The 18,012-nt window shown below is 41.7% G+C and overlaps 1 protein-coding gene across 1 annotated transcript in view; it reads right to left on the bottom strand.

The window, feature by feature from the left end:
• Positions 1-18,012, bottom strand: part of csmd3b (CUB and Sushi multiple domains 3b) — a 324,934-nt gene that overhangs the window by 242,011 nt on the left and 64,911 nt on the right. Inside the window, exon 3 of the mRNA XM_070985476.1 lies at positions 1,990-2,212. Coding sequence (XP_070841577.1) covers positions 1,990-2,212 — 223 coding nt within the window. The remainder of the gene's footprint in view (positions 1-1,989; positions 2,213-18,012) is intronic.

Raw genomic sequence — 18,012 nt, 5'->3', positions numbered from 1 at the left:
GTATCTAGTGAATATGGATTCCTCATGTTTTTTAGATGTCTGTTCACACTAGGGTAAAATAACATGAATTAGGTCAGAAAGTGATGTAGTGAGTATTAAAAAATAATAATAATAGGCTAATTTGGCCTCTTTTTTAAAAGTTTTAATATATATTTTATTTGCCCTTGGACAAATCTAGTTAAGGATGCCTGAAATGGTGTATTCATGTAAAACAACTGCATATAAACAAAGCAGATTGAGATAACAGGTCTTCAGGGCCCAGCAGAAGAACAAAGGTTGCAGTTGTGTTAAGTGCTAGCGTTGGCATGTGACCTGTAAATGAACTTGTTTGTGGCAAACCATGCTTGTCTTAACATCTCTTGGGGCACAGAGTTGGCATCTATTTCTTTTTTTTTTTTTTTTTTGCATGGATCTGTTCCATAAGCAGAGCTTCCTCCGCTGGTTTGTGCATCCCTGATCAAGCCAAGGCTGGTGTGTGTACAAAGTGCTGCTGCCTTGAAGACGAGCCACCAGAGGAGCCTCTTGTGAGAAGCTTTCCTTGGTTTCAGGTGGGATATTCTTGACTCCAAGAATTAGTTCCAGATGGATGTTCACATCCGCAGCATCCAAAATGAAATCAAGAGCTCATTCACAGCTAGTTTCTCATATCTGGTGCCCCCACAGAATGTGAGCAAGACAGAGAGGCCTGATTCAAGGATCAAATAAAACAGCGCATCAGCATTGAGTCATGTTGTGACTGGACAGAAATATTGTCTTTGTTCCATAGTTAACGCATACATATTTGAATGAGAAGGAATTGTTGCACCGCTGAATGTGTTAGCTGTAGTTTTCATTAATAACATGTTGCTTTAAGTGTGTTATGTGATCAAAAACCTCATGGAACAAAAGTCTAAGTGCAAAGCCTGCGTCTGAATAAACAGGTAAAAACTTCTTCACCTGAATAAAGTTCCACTTAGCTCAAGAGACCGTGAGAGGTCTTTTTTTGTGCAGCAACTTGTGCAACTACACCTGTCAAAACCTCAGTGTCAACCTAACCTCCGTCAGTGTTTAGCCTAGAGACAGCACTCTCACAATTCACTTAATTTAATAACTTAATAATAATTTAATTGCAGGGTTCAAAGAACATGTCAAATGTGAATAGAGCCACACTAAGATGCTATTAGGCACTAATGGTCGGCTGATAAAATCAGGTTAGGAGAGTTTAACAGCTTATCTGAAGTGAGTTTCTTTCTGGGCATTGTGTTTTTTGCAATTGGAGCTCAATCAAACAGTTCAGTAACTAGAGGGAAAGTGGAGTGTCAGTGACTGAGCCTTGACAATCTGTGCACTTCAGCAGGACGGCACCCTGCTGTGATACAGTGTCATCTGTCCCGCTGCCATAGCACTATAGTTTTACTCAAGAGCATCCAGCCCAGCGCCGATAACATCTTGTTTCTATTTGTTGAAAAAGCATTTATGTCTTTATAAACAGAATGTGCTTTCCAAATTAGGTATTCAAACCGAAGCTCAGAGTCTGAGATTCATCCATTTCTGCACTTTTCCTGATCTAACATTTGATCACGTAAACACATTAGCTTATTACAGCTCATCAGCAGTTGGCAAAAACACAGAGGAGTACCTTTTCATAGCTTCAGCTTAAAGAAGCGAAAACTGGCTGCACATCAGTGGTGACCTAATAATAAACAATGGGCTATATGCCATAACAGGTGTTTGTGCTGTGTTTGCCGTGCTACTTTTTCATGGAGATTAGAGGGCGTTGAACACAAATGGGCCTAATTTGCTGTGAAAGTAGTCTAAATAAAGTGTGTAAAATACCATTTTAATTTGTCTAACTTGACTGCCTACTCTCATTACATACTCACTTAGGGGGAAAAAAAAGAAAACTTCTCTTTGCCAGCTTTTCACAGTTGCATGGTTTGATGCAGCTCTGAAAATCTGACCACTTGCAAGAAATATTTAAAGTTCGCATAAAGAAAACCCTGGTCCTACCTGGTCCTGAAGTTAGCAGGATGCGGGTGTCCATCATACAAGGACAGGAAGTCATATTCTTCTTCTATGGCAAATGATAAGAACATGAGCTGGATTCTACTTCCTTCCTCCCCAACGATGACCCAGGTGCAGTTTGCCCCATTGGGGTAGCCATAGGGAAAGCCAGGCGATTCTATACTGCCATTTCGGCCTTTCAGTGTACCGCCACATGTGTAGATGAAACCTGAAGGAGAGAAAAGAGAGAACATTTCATTTATCAGAGCATAGTTTTCTATATTCTTACAACGAGAAAATAAAATGTGGGCAAACAACAGCTGCTATGTTGGAGACAAGAGGATAGAGAGACAAAAGGGAACAACAATAACAGCGCCGGCAATGAGAGAATATTAAAATGACGCATCCTAGTGTGTCCGTGTGTCTTTGTGCGACAAAGGGATACTTTGATTGCATATGTGCGAGTGCATCTATGTGTGTTTCTCTCTGCATGCAGTTAGCATTAGTCAGTGTGTGTCTAGCTGTGTGGGCTCTGTTTGAGAACTGTTTTTTGACAGGCACTGGCACCAACTGCAGGGTGTGCTCATACAATAAGAAACACACACAAACAGGCATTAGTGATGCAAAAGCACACACACACACACACACACACACACACACACACACGCACACGCACACGCGCGCGCGCACACACACACACACACACACACACATGCACGCACACACACGCACACACACACACACGCACACACACACACACACACATGCACACACACTACTATGGAGTGGAGTGAATAATGACGACCTGTTGGCCCAGTCCAGTACTGGTGGTTCACTATTCATTATTTCGTTTACAGATAACAGTGATAAAATGTGTCAGTCTGGTACTGAGTCAAATTATTGCTTTAAATCAATGTAGGAAGGAACCACAAGCCAGCATGAGAAATACTAAGTAGGTCTGCCTGGGTCCAATACATCCTGGTTCTTTGAGGTCGATTACTACTATTATTACATAGTATGGGAGTATATTGGAATATATGCTGTAGCTAGCGCGAAAACTGTTGAACCAAGTATTTGTAAGAAAGTCGACTCCATGAATTTGTAGTGCTGCTGGGAACATAATCTTCTCACTCCCCACAGTGAGGGCACAGGGTAGGGTCTGTTTCAGAGCAGCACCCCAGGAGCTGGTATTCGCATTCAGCATGGGGTGCTTGAACCCAGGTCCCCTGACTGAAGGGGAACTCAGCTGCCACAGAGATATCGTTCCACCTGACTTAACAGGTGAAATCAATAAGCGACCGGAGCATTCTCTGGGATTCACTCTGTGTGCCTCTGAAAGATCAAAAGCTGGCTATTTCTTTGTCTTAGCTAAGCAGTTACTGTCATGTCAAAATGCATGACAACAGTAGGTCTGACTCGGTCAGCTTTAACAATGCCTTTAAACATGACTCAGCAATTTATAACTGAACATAGGCAAGAGATATACATCTACACTCACGTCTAGTTGGATGAGAAAGAAGAGATGACGCAATTGCAGAAACACTTGCACACATGATGTAACATCAAGGACAGTTAATGATTTCTTCAGGGAGGGAGAGGATAAATACCACTAGATCTTAATGAGCTACTGTAGGCTCTTCATTATGGGTCTATGTACGTGGTGGGAGGCTGGTGCCACAGGAAGAGGAGACGAGAGGAATAGATGCAAAATTAACAACAAAATCGACCGCAACAGGCATTGTGTTGACTCTCTGCACAGGACGGCAGCCCAAAGCATGCTGCAACAGGGCATCCAAGCAATTATGAAAAACATTATTTTCAATATTGGAACACCTCAGAGTGCATTATCAAGCCTAGATACCATGGCCATGTTTCAAATGATAATCCATTGCCTAAAGTTTATCTAGAGTTGGTTTAACCTCTGTCCAGGTGAGATTCACCTGTATGTTAGGTGATTAGAAAGCACGACTTGTTTCTGTGATGATATTGCAGTGCATACTACCTCACATGCTAAGTGTTGACGGATCTTTAAAAGTTCCTATTCACAATGTTAACAGACAGTAAGACACTAAGTATTTTCTATGGCTATGTTAGAATTTGTCTTTATCCTTTGCACTTTACTTTTACAGGCTGCTTGTACTGATGAATTAGAAGTGAACCTAATTCTGCCGCTGTACTTATTCTAAATCTCTGCGGGTTACAGAGTCTGCTAAATGCCTAAATTGTAAAATGTAAATGTAATTGATCTCCTTGGACTTTACAGTTCACACCAGGATCATTATCTTCCCCCTTTGATCTTAATGATCCTTTTATATCAAACACACCACAGGTGTTAAATGAAAACCTTGGAGTGTCCAGGAGTGAAGTCAGTCCAGAGCATTTTTTGCACTGCTCTATCGATCCCTGATGGAGAAACTCCTCACTTCTTCCACTCCACGGGGGAAACAGATTGCAGACTCAGCTCACAGAGTAGAAACCCTTGGAGCTGGAAGGGATTTAGAATCATCCTGCTCAAGGACACTACAGCAGAGATGAAGCTCATCGTTATATTGGGCTTGATCTTATCTTCTTGCTGGGAGATGCTGCTGAACGTCACAATAATTCTGTTCCCCTTGAGTTTTTTGCATTTGACATTCTCATATCCAGTGTAGGTATATCTAGCTTTTGTAATCATACATAATAAAAATGTTTATACCACTTGAAATAAAAAAAAGATAAAAAGCAATATGCTGCAGCAGCATGCCTTTAGTGTATTATTCCAAATTGCAAATAAAAGTGTTTAATTGAAAACTGCTCTCACTGTATGTTTGAAGTCCTTGAACTCCTCGGTCTTAATTGCTGTCCTCTGAGTGCAAAGCTCAAATCAGGATGATCATCCCCCTGCCTTTCATGTTCATGAGCCTCGTTATTTACCATGGCAGCCAGGGCCACAGGGACAGCGGGGCGATCCCGCTGGATGCTTTTCCAACCAATTATCCAGGACAGAACCCCAACCAAAAAAACAGAAAAAACCTGTGTGTGTTTGCCCAACCCTCATTTACCCAGACAATTCCAAGACCATCACAGTGACAGATATAATGACCAATGGCAGTAAGAGCTGCAATTACGGGCTGGTCTCTCTGTCCATTCACAACCAATCAGAGCTGAGATGTTGAGGAACCAGGAGGACAAGCAGAGCACACACACGTATCAACATACTCAGACCTACAAAAACATATATCGACTACAACTATCACTGATATATCCCCTCACAACATTCATATCCATCTTTTTGTTTGCTTCAATCTGCCAAATAGAAAACAAAGGGCTTGAAATGCCACTGCCCGGCTTGCCTGCTTTCTTCTACAAGACTGCAGGAAAAAGATACTGAACTGCCACTCTGGCCCAGTTCAAGAAGGGAATATCTATGTGGCTCCCAGAAGGAATTACATTTTATGATCAAACTTAAACAGGATTTACGCTCCACGAAGCAGCGGCTCACCTGGAGTGGGGACAACAACCAAAAGTTAGAGCATAAAGACAATGGCGGACATGTCAGTAGTTGTTATCAATAGTGGTGCATGGACGATGGCTTGTACATGTTTATAAAACATTGTCCACCATGAAGACATAGAGGCTTTGAGATATTATCTAAAGTTGGAGTCAGTTCATTTGATGCCTCCAGTTTATTTAATTATCAAGACTAAATGGACTTTTTCATTCTTAAGGTATTCTGTTATGATTGCATGCACCTCACTATACAATTACTTTTACTTCTATTCTACCACCTTGTCTCAGGTGGAATATTGATGATTTGGACTTAGGTTTGCATTATGAGCACGATATCATACATTTCTTGGGTTTCAATCTTTTAAGTAATGAACAAGAAATCTCGTTTACTTCCATCTGTAGGCAAACAATAGATTGGAACGGGATGATGCGCGACTTCCTACAGCCAAATGCACAGACTGACTGATGCATATGTGCATATGTGACTGCAATCAAGATTTTGTTAACTACAGAAGAAAGAACTGTTAAAATAAAAAAGGCAGCAATTCACACAAGGGCCTTTTTCTGTCACATGCTACAGCGGAGAGGCTGCAAATGAAACATAATGTCCTGCACGACTGGGACTTCATTGAGAGTGGTGATGTACTAAGCAAGGTGTTTATCGATCTCCCAGGTGTGCAGTTTAGTTATGCACCTACAACTAGATTAGTTAGCAGTTACTTAACAGCTCCTGAAGAGAATACGTGGCTTTGACGACCCCAGGGTAATATTCTGTGGAAATGGCTGGCACTGGAATATGGTGAAAAGCGACAATTTTAAAAATGCACTCAACAACAAAAATGACATTTACAGGCTCAAGTGAAGTATGAATGTTATATACAGTCAATCAAACTAGAAAAGTGGGACAGGATATGTGAGCAGTTCACGCAGTGAATCCTGAAGCAAGACTCATTTGCTGTAAATATGATTTAGTGCATTCCTTTTCTATAGCATTCGTGATTAATACATTTTCATTTCACCTTGAAAATGTAATCATGCATTCTATTTACAGGCATGCCTCTGGTGATCAGGACAAACTGTATTAAGAGCTGAGGTTTTATTTTCAGGTCCTTTAGACCCAAAGGAAACAGTTTCTATGAAGACCACATCTATAGTGTGTTTTGGGGGCATTCAGAGTGAATTATAATGAATTAATAATGGCTTATAATTACACTCATGAACTCACATAATGCTTTTGGATGCACTATATCAACAGTCATGACAGATGAAGGATGTGACTTAAAATGAATAATACTTAAACTGTCTCAGGGATGCTCTTGACTAGTTATACTGATGAAACTTATGATACATTATGACTATACTCTGCGTTACACACCTCAGCAATCAGTAGTAAGGACTCATAGTATGCTATAATAGTCCATGGAGTGTCATTCCCTGTAGCTATGTGCAATTTATGATTGTACCTGTTCAACTAAGTGAAGCACATACTGATGCATCCATCATAATAATACATGTATCAAAATGTTTCATTGTTGGTGTATTTTTATACAGTTTTGAGTTTTATTTTGAAATTACAGGCTTGTTTCCACTTCCTTATCCTTCCGCTCATCCTCTCTGCCATTTCTGCCATTGTTACCAAAGAAGAGTTCACTGACCATGTAAATTCTTATGTTACTGCTTTTGAGGTTCATGCAGCACAATAACTTGATTTTCTCTCTGTATTTCACAGTGTTGCACTGTATCAGTAATTATCCTGCTGAGAAATTAGACTCCGTAAGTGGTCAGTTAACTAGCTAACCTTTTATTACCGTACAAACATGCATGCATTTGTGTCAGAAACTACAGAAATATGCATCACTATGGTGTACCATTTGTACTTGTTGTACTAGTTCCATTCTGCAAGTTATGAGATAAAATCCAACGGATGACTGTATTTTGTAACCTGTGGTGGTCAATCTTCCAACAACCAGTTTCAGAGGTCCAATCCTAAACATGTTAATTACTTAATTTATGTGCACTCGCTTCACTCAGGCATTAATTAATTAACAGATACCTGTTGGTTCAGAAAGTAATTATGAAAAAACAAGGAGATGTTTGCACTTCTGTTTGCCCCTGTAAGGCATGCATTAACACCAAGAGGCAGTTCATTCTCACATTCAGGTTTAAACTGTTAATTTTGGTAGAACCAATTGACAAATTTGAATATTTCTTATAGCCTTAGCCCACATCAATCCAAACATGGAAAATATGACTAAGTCCATCACAAGTGTATCTGAATTTAACAGACTGGAGGGTGTCTTAGTCTAAATGAAGTAACTTCATTAAATTGAATAGAATAAAGAATAGAACAGGGACAGAAGGACAGAGATGGAAAGCAGAATAAACAGAGAGAAAAGGACAGATTTGCCCTCGTTCATCATTGTACGAAGAATGAACGGATGATTTAAAACTCATCACTCAGAGGGATAGAGGCGAGAGAGGGAGAGAGACGGAGAAATGTAGAAAGTGAGACGGGAGAGAAAGAGGAAGGGAGAGGGAAGAGGAGGAGGAGGAGGAGGAGAGGAACAGCGAGAAGGAGACAGGGGTAAAAGAGAGACTTCTAATTATGCTGACTACCAGACCGAAACTGACAGCCCGTCTACACACACACACACACGCACGCGCACACCACACACACAGGGTCAGAGAAAGACAGACACACATGAACACACATTCACACAGGCAAAAACACACTCATGTGCACACATCATAATAGAAAGACACAAGTGCACGCTTATAAATACAGGCAGATTCAGAGGGATATAACACAGATCCATGCATCATTTCACAAACACCCATGGAGTTTCACACACACACACACACACACACACACACACACACACACACACACACACACACACACACACACACAGCTTACCAAACACCCTGACCATTTAAACCTTCACCCATTCAACCATTTGCTTAGTCCGCCATTTTTAGCCTCCTCACCTCTCTCTCTCACATGCATATATACATATAAAAAGCCTCCTCCACGACCCTGACCTTACTCGTTAACCCTGTCCATGAACCCACTGACTCTTGTTGCCATTTATGACACCTTCTTTTCACCACACCCCATTCAAACACACACATATTAAGTGTGGATACGAGCGGTCAGTACATCATCGTGAATCCTCATGATTCAGGCTTATTCAGGCACTACCTGCTGCGCCACCATGCCGCCCTAGAATGAAGGAAAACTGTTTGCCCTCCACTTTCCTAAGTAAGCTTGGACCACACCTGCTCTTTTGTTGGACCAACAAAGGAGCAGTAAAGGGTCCCTCTAATGCACACAAGCAGCACAACCAGCACATGGCTGTGAGGAAAAGCAGTGAGAAGCAGTGATTTTATTAATATTGTGCCAAAGAAAAATTGACAATACTGTGCACCTTTTGATACTGGGTCACCTTTGGAGCCAATAAACGCAATTAATTCAAGATGACTACAGCTGCCACCCTCCGCAGGGGAGACTACGAACTTTTTAGAGCCACCTTTCAAGTCTACAGGGCATGTGTGTTTAATACTGAAGAGATTTTGGGTGGAGTATTGCTTTAAGCAAGGTATGCCCCCCAAAGACTTAAAGAGAGATGCTAATTGGCAAACAGTGAAAGATTTGTGGTTGGACTGGGTAGCTCCCAGGTGTGAATATATGCACTGGTGCTAATGAGGAACAGGGTTTAGCTGGAAAAGAGCGTGCACGCTCAGCAAAACCTCCCCTGGATAAAAGAAGCTTAAAGACAAAGAAGAAAATCTGCTTCTTGAATTGAGTGGATTTAATGAACCCCGGTCTGCAATATAGGCTTGATCTCTTCCATCAAAGCAATATCTCATCCTGAATGTCTTAAATAATACACGGCAGGAAAAAAGACACAAGCTTAACAAGTGTCTCATGCTGGCGCTCCTCACACCATTTTCAAGATATTCCAGTTTTTACAGTACAATTTGTTACAGACAGAAGTCGTGAGTCTCTGCACCTTTTCTGTGTGGATAGTGCATGAGCTTCCCTTCACAGTCCAAAAGCAAGCAAGATGCACAGGAGTCTCTGAACTACCAGCAGGTGTAAATGTGAGTGTCTGTCTGGGTTGGCCCCGTGACGTAAGCTGCTGACATTTTCAGGATGTTTTACAGCCTGCATTAGGCCGCAGTGAGTCTCTTTCAATTATTCTGGGTCAAAAAATGCAGGCTGTGCAAGGTGCAGCCAGAGCTGCTGCAGAGCCAAGCAAAAAGTGGCAGGTGCCTGCTAGTCTGGACTGTGCAGCACTGTGAATACTTTGCAAGCATCAGGATGGAGGCGAAAATATCTGTTGCCATTAAAACTTTCCAGAATTACAAAGTCATACCCTGAAGGACAATAAACTTCTCTGCTGTGTCTTCGCATCCAACAAGCCTTCAAAATGGACTCCTGGCTTGCATTTTATCTTCTCAAAGGTACAGTTGTACCTGTACCAACCCACCCACACTACGGCCCCTTGTGCTTTTCGTGATGCAGCGCTGTATGCCCTGAGCCAGGAGGCTAATACACGCTGTCAGACTGCAGCCCCCTCAAGCCTTTAAAGACAGTGAGTAAAACATCATCATGAAGCGAGTGAAATCATTTAAACCCAACCAAACTGAATATATAAATGAATAAAAATCTGCCGTTGCCATACGGGGAGATTATTTGACTTCACACGTCCTGAATAAAGCTTGACGATTCTGAGGGGGTGAAATTAATTCCTAAGCTTGTCATTTTCCACAGGGAAACCTATGATCAATATGGCCATATCCACATGGTACTGACTGCTAAATGAGGAAACAGTGAAATTACCCTATTCTTCATTTGAATGGGACCCACAGTAGCCCCTCAAGGTTGCTGGGCGTCCCCGGTTCCTACTTGGGGGGGCCGGCAGTGTCTCCATATGACACATATCTGTGTGGGTGTGCGCACATGCTGTAATTTAAAATATTACTCTTATCCTCAGCAGTATAGTGACATTACACCAGTCCAACTGGGAGAAAAATGTGCTCTAAATTGTCTTCCATCTCTCTGCCTCTCTGTGATTCCCTCTCTCTGTTTGTCCGTCTCTCTTTCATCTCTTTGCCGCTCTCTCTTCCTCTTCCTCCGTCTCTGCCTCTCTATCTCTCTGGGGACATCAGCGATACCAGATTCGCTTAAAGGGCTATTCTGTCTAATCTCACTGACTCTCATTTATGATTAAAGAATGGCTTTCCCAGTGGAGCAAACTGACCAATCAAATCATTGCAGGCACACAAACCATCCAATCAGTATTCAGATCACAGCAGCACTCAAGCTCCGGGGGAAAAATGAGATGTGTATTTGCGCACACGTATGTGTGTGCATGAATGTGGTGTTCGTTAATTTAAATGAGCTGTCCACGTGTCCTGAAAATGAGAGTATCTGTTAATTTTCTTGAGGTGCTTGTGGAAGATGGAGGACATACAGACGAGGGGGTGGTGGGATGAGCAGAGTGACGGGAAGGAAGACAAACCAAAAGCAAGTGCAACCAAATAAAGAGTTGAGTGGCGGGGCCAGACAGGGAGAGAACGAGAGAAGAAAGAGAGATAGCAAAGGCAAAAATGTGAAAGAGAGAGACGGAGCAAGAGAGAGTAAGCATGTTTGAAACGTCCCATTGGTTCCTGCTGTCAGGAACGCTTGTCAGCCAAGAATTAGACTGCTCCATGCTGCCACTGACTGACAGTTGGCCCGCGGTCTAGACTATACCCTGGAGTGGTTGAGGCTAAATAAGGGAAATGCCTAGAGAGAGACAGAGGGAACACACCGGGCTGAAAATCAATTTATAACACTGTCAGTCAGAGGCAGAAGGGGACGATGGGACAGAGATAAGGGAAGAAAAAGAGAACTGGAGCAAGGGAGAGATGAAGGATGAGAGCAAGGGACACATAAAAGGGGAAGACAAAGACAAGATTTGAGCAAAAAAGTAAACAAATGGGACTGATCGGGAGAGGATGAGAACAGAGGAGACTCTTTGTTGTGTTGAGGGAGTCGGAGAGGAAGGGGAAATGGTGAAGAGGAGAGAGACGGGGAGAAAGATGCAGACAGACACACACATGCGACTCGGCTCCAAACATCCAATGTGGCCACTGCAGGTGGCAGCGCCTCTTCAGATAATACGCCACTGTTGAGAAATAATCGGCCTCTGCTAATTAAAGACCTTAAAAACGCTGGCATCAACACTGAAAGCGCCCAGACCCACAACTGCTACAAATAGCGAATACGTGGCTGGAAACACTGGATTCCTTCATTAATTTTAACTGATCGTCTGTGTCATGTTTAAGCCACTTTTTAAATTCTTTGAACACATGCTGTGACTGCAAAACTATTCATTTAAATATTAATAAGCCAACCTGTAATCACTATTCAGACAGTACTTGTGTCAGTTTTTAATCACTACACTATTGTTCAACGATTGCCTGGTGGAGGGATAGCATACTGTAATTATAATTATTACTCACCTACTTTAAGCAAATCTAATACAGGGGTTTGTTACCACTCTTTATTGCTAAATTCATTACACAACACAGCCGCCAGTGACTTGAAATGTGAAATATTAAAGAAGACATTTTAATTATTCCAACTTGTCTCTGAGCACAAAGGGACATATTTTCGAATGTAATAAAAGTGTCCAAAGGAGAGCAGTTTTTGTGCCTCCCCACTGGAGCAAATACTACCACCGATGCACGGATAAACATTAAATTAAAGCAGAAATTACCATCAGATTCCACTGCTGTAAAACATAAAAGATTTGCAGTGAAATGTGAGGCTGAGCAGGACAAATAAGATAGTGGCCCAGCATGGGTGCATGTATGTGCCAACAGAGATTGTGTTCGAATTGGATAAACATGTACAAAAGCACATAGACATAAAATAGTTATTAAATCCTGCTTTTGACTTTCATTCGTGCAGCTATCAGTCTATGATAGAGATGTTTGGATGCTTAAAAAAAAATCTGTTGTTTATCAGCATTTATTCAACACAACACTAGCAGGAAAATGCAAGAAAGTGCAGCATGATTTCGCCAGCAGGGTCAGCCCTTCCATTAGTCTCTGGGTGTTTGCTAAAATGCTGCTTCTGAATTGCTTGCTAACCATTTCGAGTTGACAAGGTCTGCTGTCCCATTAGGCTATTGTTGTCCAGAGTTATGCTGACGGTGGAAATTATTGGCTGAGATGCGAGTTAAGCTCAAGCCCAGGTGCTGGTGCAGTGTCAGGGCAGGTGTAGTGGGGCGTAGGTGAGTGTGATCAGTGCGGGAAGAGTGTGTGGGGGTAGACGAGTCTGTGGATGCCAGGATTTACTGTTGAACCTTGTGGGGGAGTTGTGAGTTTAATTCCTCTGCTAAATAAATGTGATGGACCTTTGTTGCCCAGTGGCATACATACCCTCAGTTATCTCTTTGCTCTAAAACTTCAAACCAGCCTGCTGCAGTGTGTGGGCACTCATTGTAGATTAATAGCACAAAGACCGGTTACATCACATCCTTTGTGGTAGTAAAGTAAAGGCAACGCTTTGGAACAGCTTTTACAGAAAAGAGAATGAGATATACAGAATGTTGTGCTGGATGTCTTCAGTGTTTTTATATAACAATCAAGTTTTCTTCAGTAGTGATGATTCTACTTCATCGGGACGGAACATACGGGTTTTCTGCAGAGCACAAATGTATTCAAATTAAAATGGAAACCATCAGTACTCCATATTGTTGGTGAGTTGTAGAAACACAGATTTACCGTTGAAGCCATTTAAAGTTCTGAAGGGCTTTTATACCCTCTCCCAGGAAATTATATGTAAGTGCTATTAATTATACGACTCATTGTTACTTTCATCTTAATGCTGTTTCACCTCACTGCTTTTCCTTTTTAAATGTGATTAGGTTTTCAAAGTCAAGACACGTATCCTCAGCTGACCTGCTGCTGGAGTGTGCCTTCGGTTCGGAGTACTGCTGGCTCAAGACAGTATGTTTCTTTATGGTACTAATGGTCCAAACTGTGCGACCGGTGCCCTACTGTGCTTTTATAACTTGAATTTTCCACTGTGGTGTCTCTATAGGATCACACACTGACTGCTGTTACGAACTACATCAGCCAAGATAATGACTGGTACTAGCACATCACATCAACAGTTATTGGTACTTACACTAACCAGCATTAGTACAGCTGCAACGACCAAATCAATAAAATTTAGCATTATCTACTGGTACTGGTCTCCACTGATGCAGTGGATATTATAGAATTATCATTGAGTTGTAAGAAAGCTCCTGTTCATGCTGAGGTTCTGTTTATCAGCGAGGACGTCGGTGTCTTCAGGTAAAGGTTTTGAGAACTGAAAAAGAACATTTTCCCCTTACAGCATTGTGTTTGAACAGAGACATGAATGAAATATAAGACTGCTTTTGCTCTGCTCTTTACCAGTTTATTCACATATTTTCTGCTGTTTAACGTTTAATGGCCCGAGTCTCCCCTCTGACCTGCGTCTGTTCCAGTCTTGTTGCTTTTCCATTTGTAGTCTTAATCTTAATTATTAGTAGCTTAAAGTATGTAGCAAAATAAAACCAGTCAACCAATCAGTGGCAGGCTGTCAGAACAAGCCAAGCGACACTATTTTGTAAAGGCACCATCGCTGCATCTTGGGCTTAGCACCGCCCATGACGATTGTGATTGGTGAAAAAGAAATACAACCAAGCCAGAGTGCTTATTTCCGCGTACCAGAACAGTTAATGGTTCAATCAGACCTTTCTCCAGCACTGGCACAACCCTAAAATGAAGTTTGGACATAGGTCTAGCAATGACCACCTGTGAAAATACCCAGGCTTTTAGCAGGAGCAACCATCCTGATTCTGTGAAGATATAAATCACGACTCCAGTGTTATATATTATAGAATCTGTGCATTATATTTGGTTATACCATGGTCTGGGTGAATACACGATTCTGATTGGCTGCAGGGTGTCCGTTAAAAAGTGTTATAGGACACCTATAAAAAATGTTCCGGTCAAATAGCCCGATTGTTCTAAATTATTGCGCTGGCTCAAATGCTAGTTGGTAACCGTGACAACAGAAACTCAGAACATACGTTAACATACGTTATTTCACAGATTATTTATCACAACAGCAAGACATTCATGATCAACAGCAATGTTGCATTTAATTTTAAATAGTTCATCGTCTGTCTTTCTGTCTTGCTTATCTGACTTACTTACTTGCTTGATACAGAGTGAATGGTGGATAATATTTATAAAAACGATTTAGGATAGACTTACTTGTATGAAACACATTTAATGATCAGAGTGAATGGTGGATAATATTTCTTGCAATAAAAACGATTTAGGAAACTATCTGTGGACTTTGATTCTTTGAAACAAAATGTCGCATCATCCTCTGGACACACACAAGCGGTAAGAGGTGCACTTGCCCGCTGAAATGATACTTTGTATCACGTAACATAACGTTAAGCAATCATCTCACTTCCCTCCACTGATTAGGCCTAATATAACAGCTGCAGCTGACCGAGGTGCAGGTTCTGTGGCCAGAGCCGGTTACCTTGGCAACGCGTCACAGCGAGAGATATTAAACAGTCCACTCAGCCTCTTCTTGTGAAAAACTTACCATTATGATGGTAAAAAACAACATTAACGTATTTGTAATTGATTTAATCTTTCTTTCGTAAGTGACCATGGTATAAGCGGGATAATGCCCTTAGAGGTGTCCATTATCAGAAATTAATGGACTTTGCGGAAGCAACTGTCCTCCGCGTTGTCCATTCATTTCTGATAATGGACACCTCAAAGGGCATTATCCCTTACATATTCTATTCAATTCTATTTAGCTGTTAGGGAAAATTAGCACTACTGTATGCAAAGCAAACTGTAGGTTGAAACATTCAAATTATGTAAAATTATAATAATAAGCTGTAATATTTGCAGGGCATGCTTCTAAATGCAGCACACTGGCTAAATGGCAGTTTAGAGGATCTCTGGCTTTGCAAAACTACAGCAGCGTACAAGAGGGGGAGAGGAGCAGTGAGCAGCGAGGACAGGAGGCAATGGAAATACACAAGCAGTCACTTTCACTAATAAATTTTAAAAAATCTGCTTTCTAAGAAAGTGGGTCACTGAGAGCAGGGAAAGAATGCTAAGCAGAGGGCACTTTTGGTAAATACAAGCCTGTGTGTGTGTGTGTGTGTGTGTGTGTGTGTGTGTGTGTGTGTGTGTGTCTGAGAGCTGCAGAGGGGGAGTGAGTGAGAGAGTGAGTGACTACTTGGGTTTGTCATTGTTGGAATTTACTGTATTTACATACTGAGGCTTGATCATTGTGCTGCGAAAAGGGGAAAGGAAGAGCCAATGAAAAAGAGGGAAGAAAAAACGGGAAGAAGGAGCATTTTTGCAGAATCTAGGCTGCGGTGGAAAAACATTCACGTCCTATTTCTTTTCCTAAACACTTTTCCTTGACATCAATGGAAGCCGTGATGGGGTCAGGCAAAGATGGGGTTGATGAAGCTTCATGGGGGGTCGCAAGGTCCTCTTGAACATTTTTCAAAGGAAATAATCTCAAAATTCATTCAAATGGCTCAATTTACACAAACGTCCTGCAGTTATTACATTCACTATTTCAGTTAATTGCTCCATTGTTCTGTACTCTCATTGTTACGCATTGAATACAATATGAAATATCCAGAAAATGTCTCACTTAGTCAGTTTCTTCAGCGATAGAAAAGGTTGGGAACCACTGCTTTTAACGTTGCTGCTGCAAGGGACTGTAGGAGGACATTATCTCCTTTCCTTTCACAAAGGATGGTCCAGTGCACCCTATGCTGAAGGATATAGAAAAGGAAGCACTGAAGCCTTTCCTTTCCTTAGCATTTAGAGAATCAGACCAGCTTTTATCATGGCTGCCACATACATACCGCCATCCCATTTCACTCAGTTAGGAACCTTCTTAGCAAAACAGACTATTTGACCACAGCTCCACAGTGTTTACTATTGATTTCATCAATCAGCTCGTCATTCTCAGTGCATTTAATGAGCTCTCTCCTCTGCGCATGCACACACACACACAGATATATAAGAACACACATACTGTAATATATAAAACCCTCACTGATTGGCAGGTATTACACACCATAAAGGATTAATGAGACAGAGAGAAACAGGGAGACAAATGCTGTCTTAGGGGGTTACTACTGTATTGATTTGTGTCTGCTCAGTGTCATCATCTTCAATCTGACTAATGAGGTCTTACACATGCAAACACACACCAAGAATACACACAGCCGCCCCCTCTGCTCTTCTGTCTTACAGGTAAGTTGCTGTAAGTCTGTAACTGCAGAAATATGGTTGGACTCGTACAGATCTCTCTGTCTCTCTCTCTCTCTTTGTGTGCTGTGGCATTTTGCCCGCTGTCCTCGCTGCCTCTTTGTCACTCTTCTTCTGCTCCTCTGCATCATTTCTCATCTTCACTCTCTCTCTGAAAGTTATTTCAAGAGTAAAAAAAAAGATGACATGGGGTATGTCATTTTGTCCCCTTTCCTCAGGGGGAATCCCCACAGGAACCACAAATAGACACAGACACAGACACAGACACAAACAAACACACACACACACACACACACACACACACACACACACACACACACACACACACACACACACACACAAACTCTTTTTTTCTTAAATTTGCTTCGGTTTCTTTTCATTTCATCCCTCCATCATCGTATAGCAACAGCTGGTATTATATATACAGCCACCGCGGGAGGAGAGCACTAAGAGGGCAATTACAGGATTCACTCTCAGGATCCAAATTTAATTTCCACTTGTCTCTAGATACAGTGTACACAGAGAGGTGGAGCGGAGGAGGCAAACACGCCAGCAGGGCAAACATTTCTCCACAATTTACTGATTTCCCATTACAGTTTTTATTTCATTCCCAAGTCATCATTAAACCATTTTGTTTGTTCCCTGCCATGTTTGCTGATGCTGCTTCGACATCCGGGAGCATTAAGTGGAGCACGACTAAACTGTATTTGCTGGTAGCTGCTAACAATGGCTACTTTTATATGACATGATGGAGATACCTGTGCTTCTTTTTGGGTTCAGGGGTTTAGAATGACCTTTAAAGGTCTCTTGAATAGACGTCTTAATAATGAGCAATTATTACGAACGTGTGCCAGCCAATCAAAGCAAAAAATGACCACAGACGGCTTCCAACCAGTCTTCCAAACCCAATAACAAAATCGATCATTTGTCAAGTAAAAGATCTGAGCACTTCTTCCACCTCTGAACAGCTGCAGTCTATGTCCAAGTCGCACCCTTTCCCTCCCTTCATAAGAGATTTTGCGATGCTTATCACGCTGCTTCCATCTTAGCATCTGTAAGAAAATAGATATAATTTGTACAGCTGCACGAGAACCTCATTAATTAAACATAACCACACATAGTTTTAGGTATTTGAACAAGCAGTGAGTGCTGTCTTCCATAGCTATGGTATGTCAAATT

Source organism: Chaetodon trifascialis, chromosome 17 (assembly GCF_039877785.1).
Source record: "Chaetodon trifascialis isolate fChaTrf1 chromosome 17, fChaTrf1.hap1, whole genome shotgun sequence".
NCBI lineage: Eukaryota > Metazoa > Chordata > Actinopteri > Chaetodontiformes > Chaetodontidae > Chaetodon > Chaetodon trifascialis.
The sequence above is the reverse complement of the archived record's forward strand: the minus strand, read 5'-3'. Positions and strand labels throughout refer to the sequence as shown.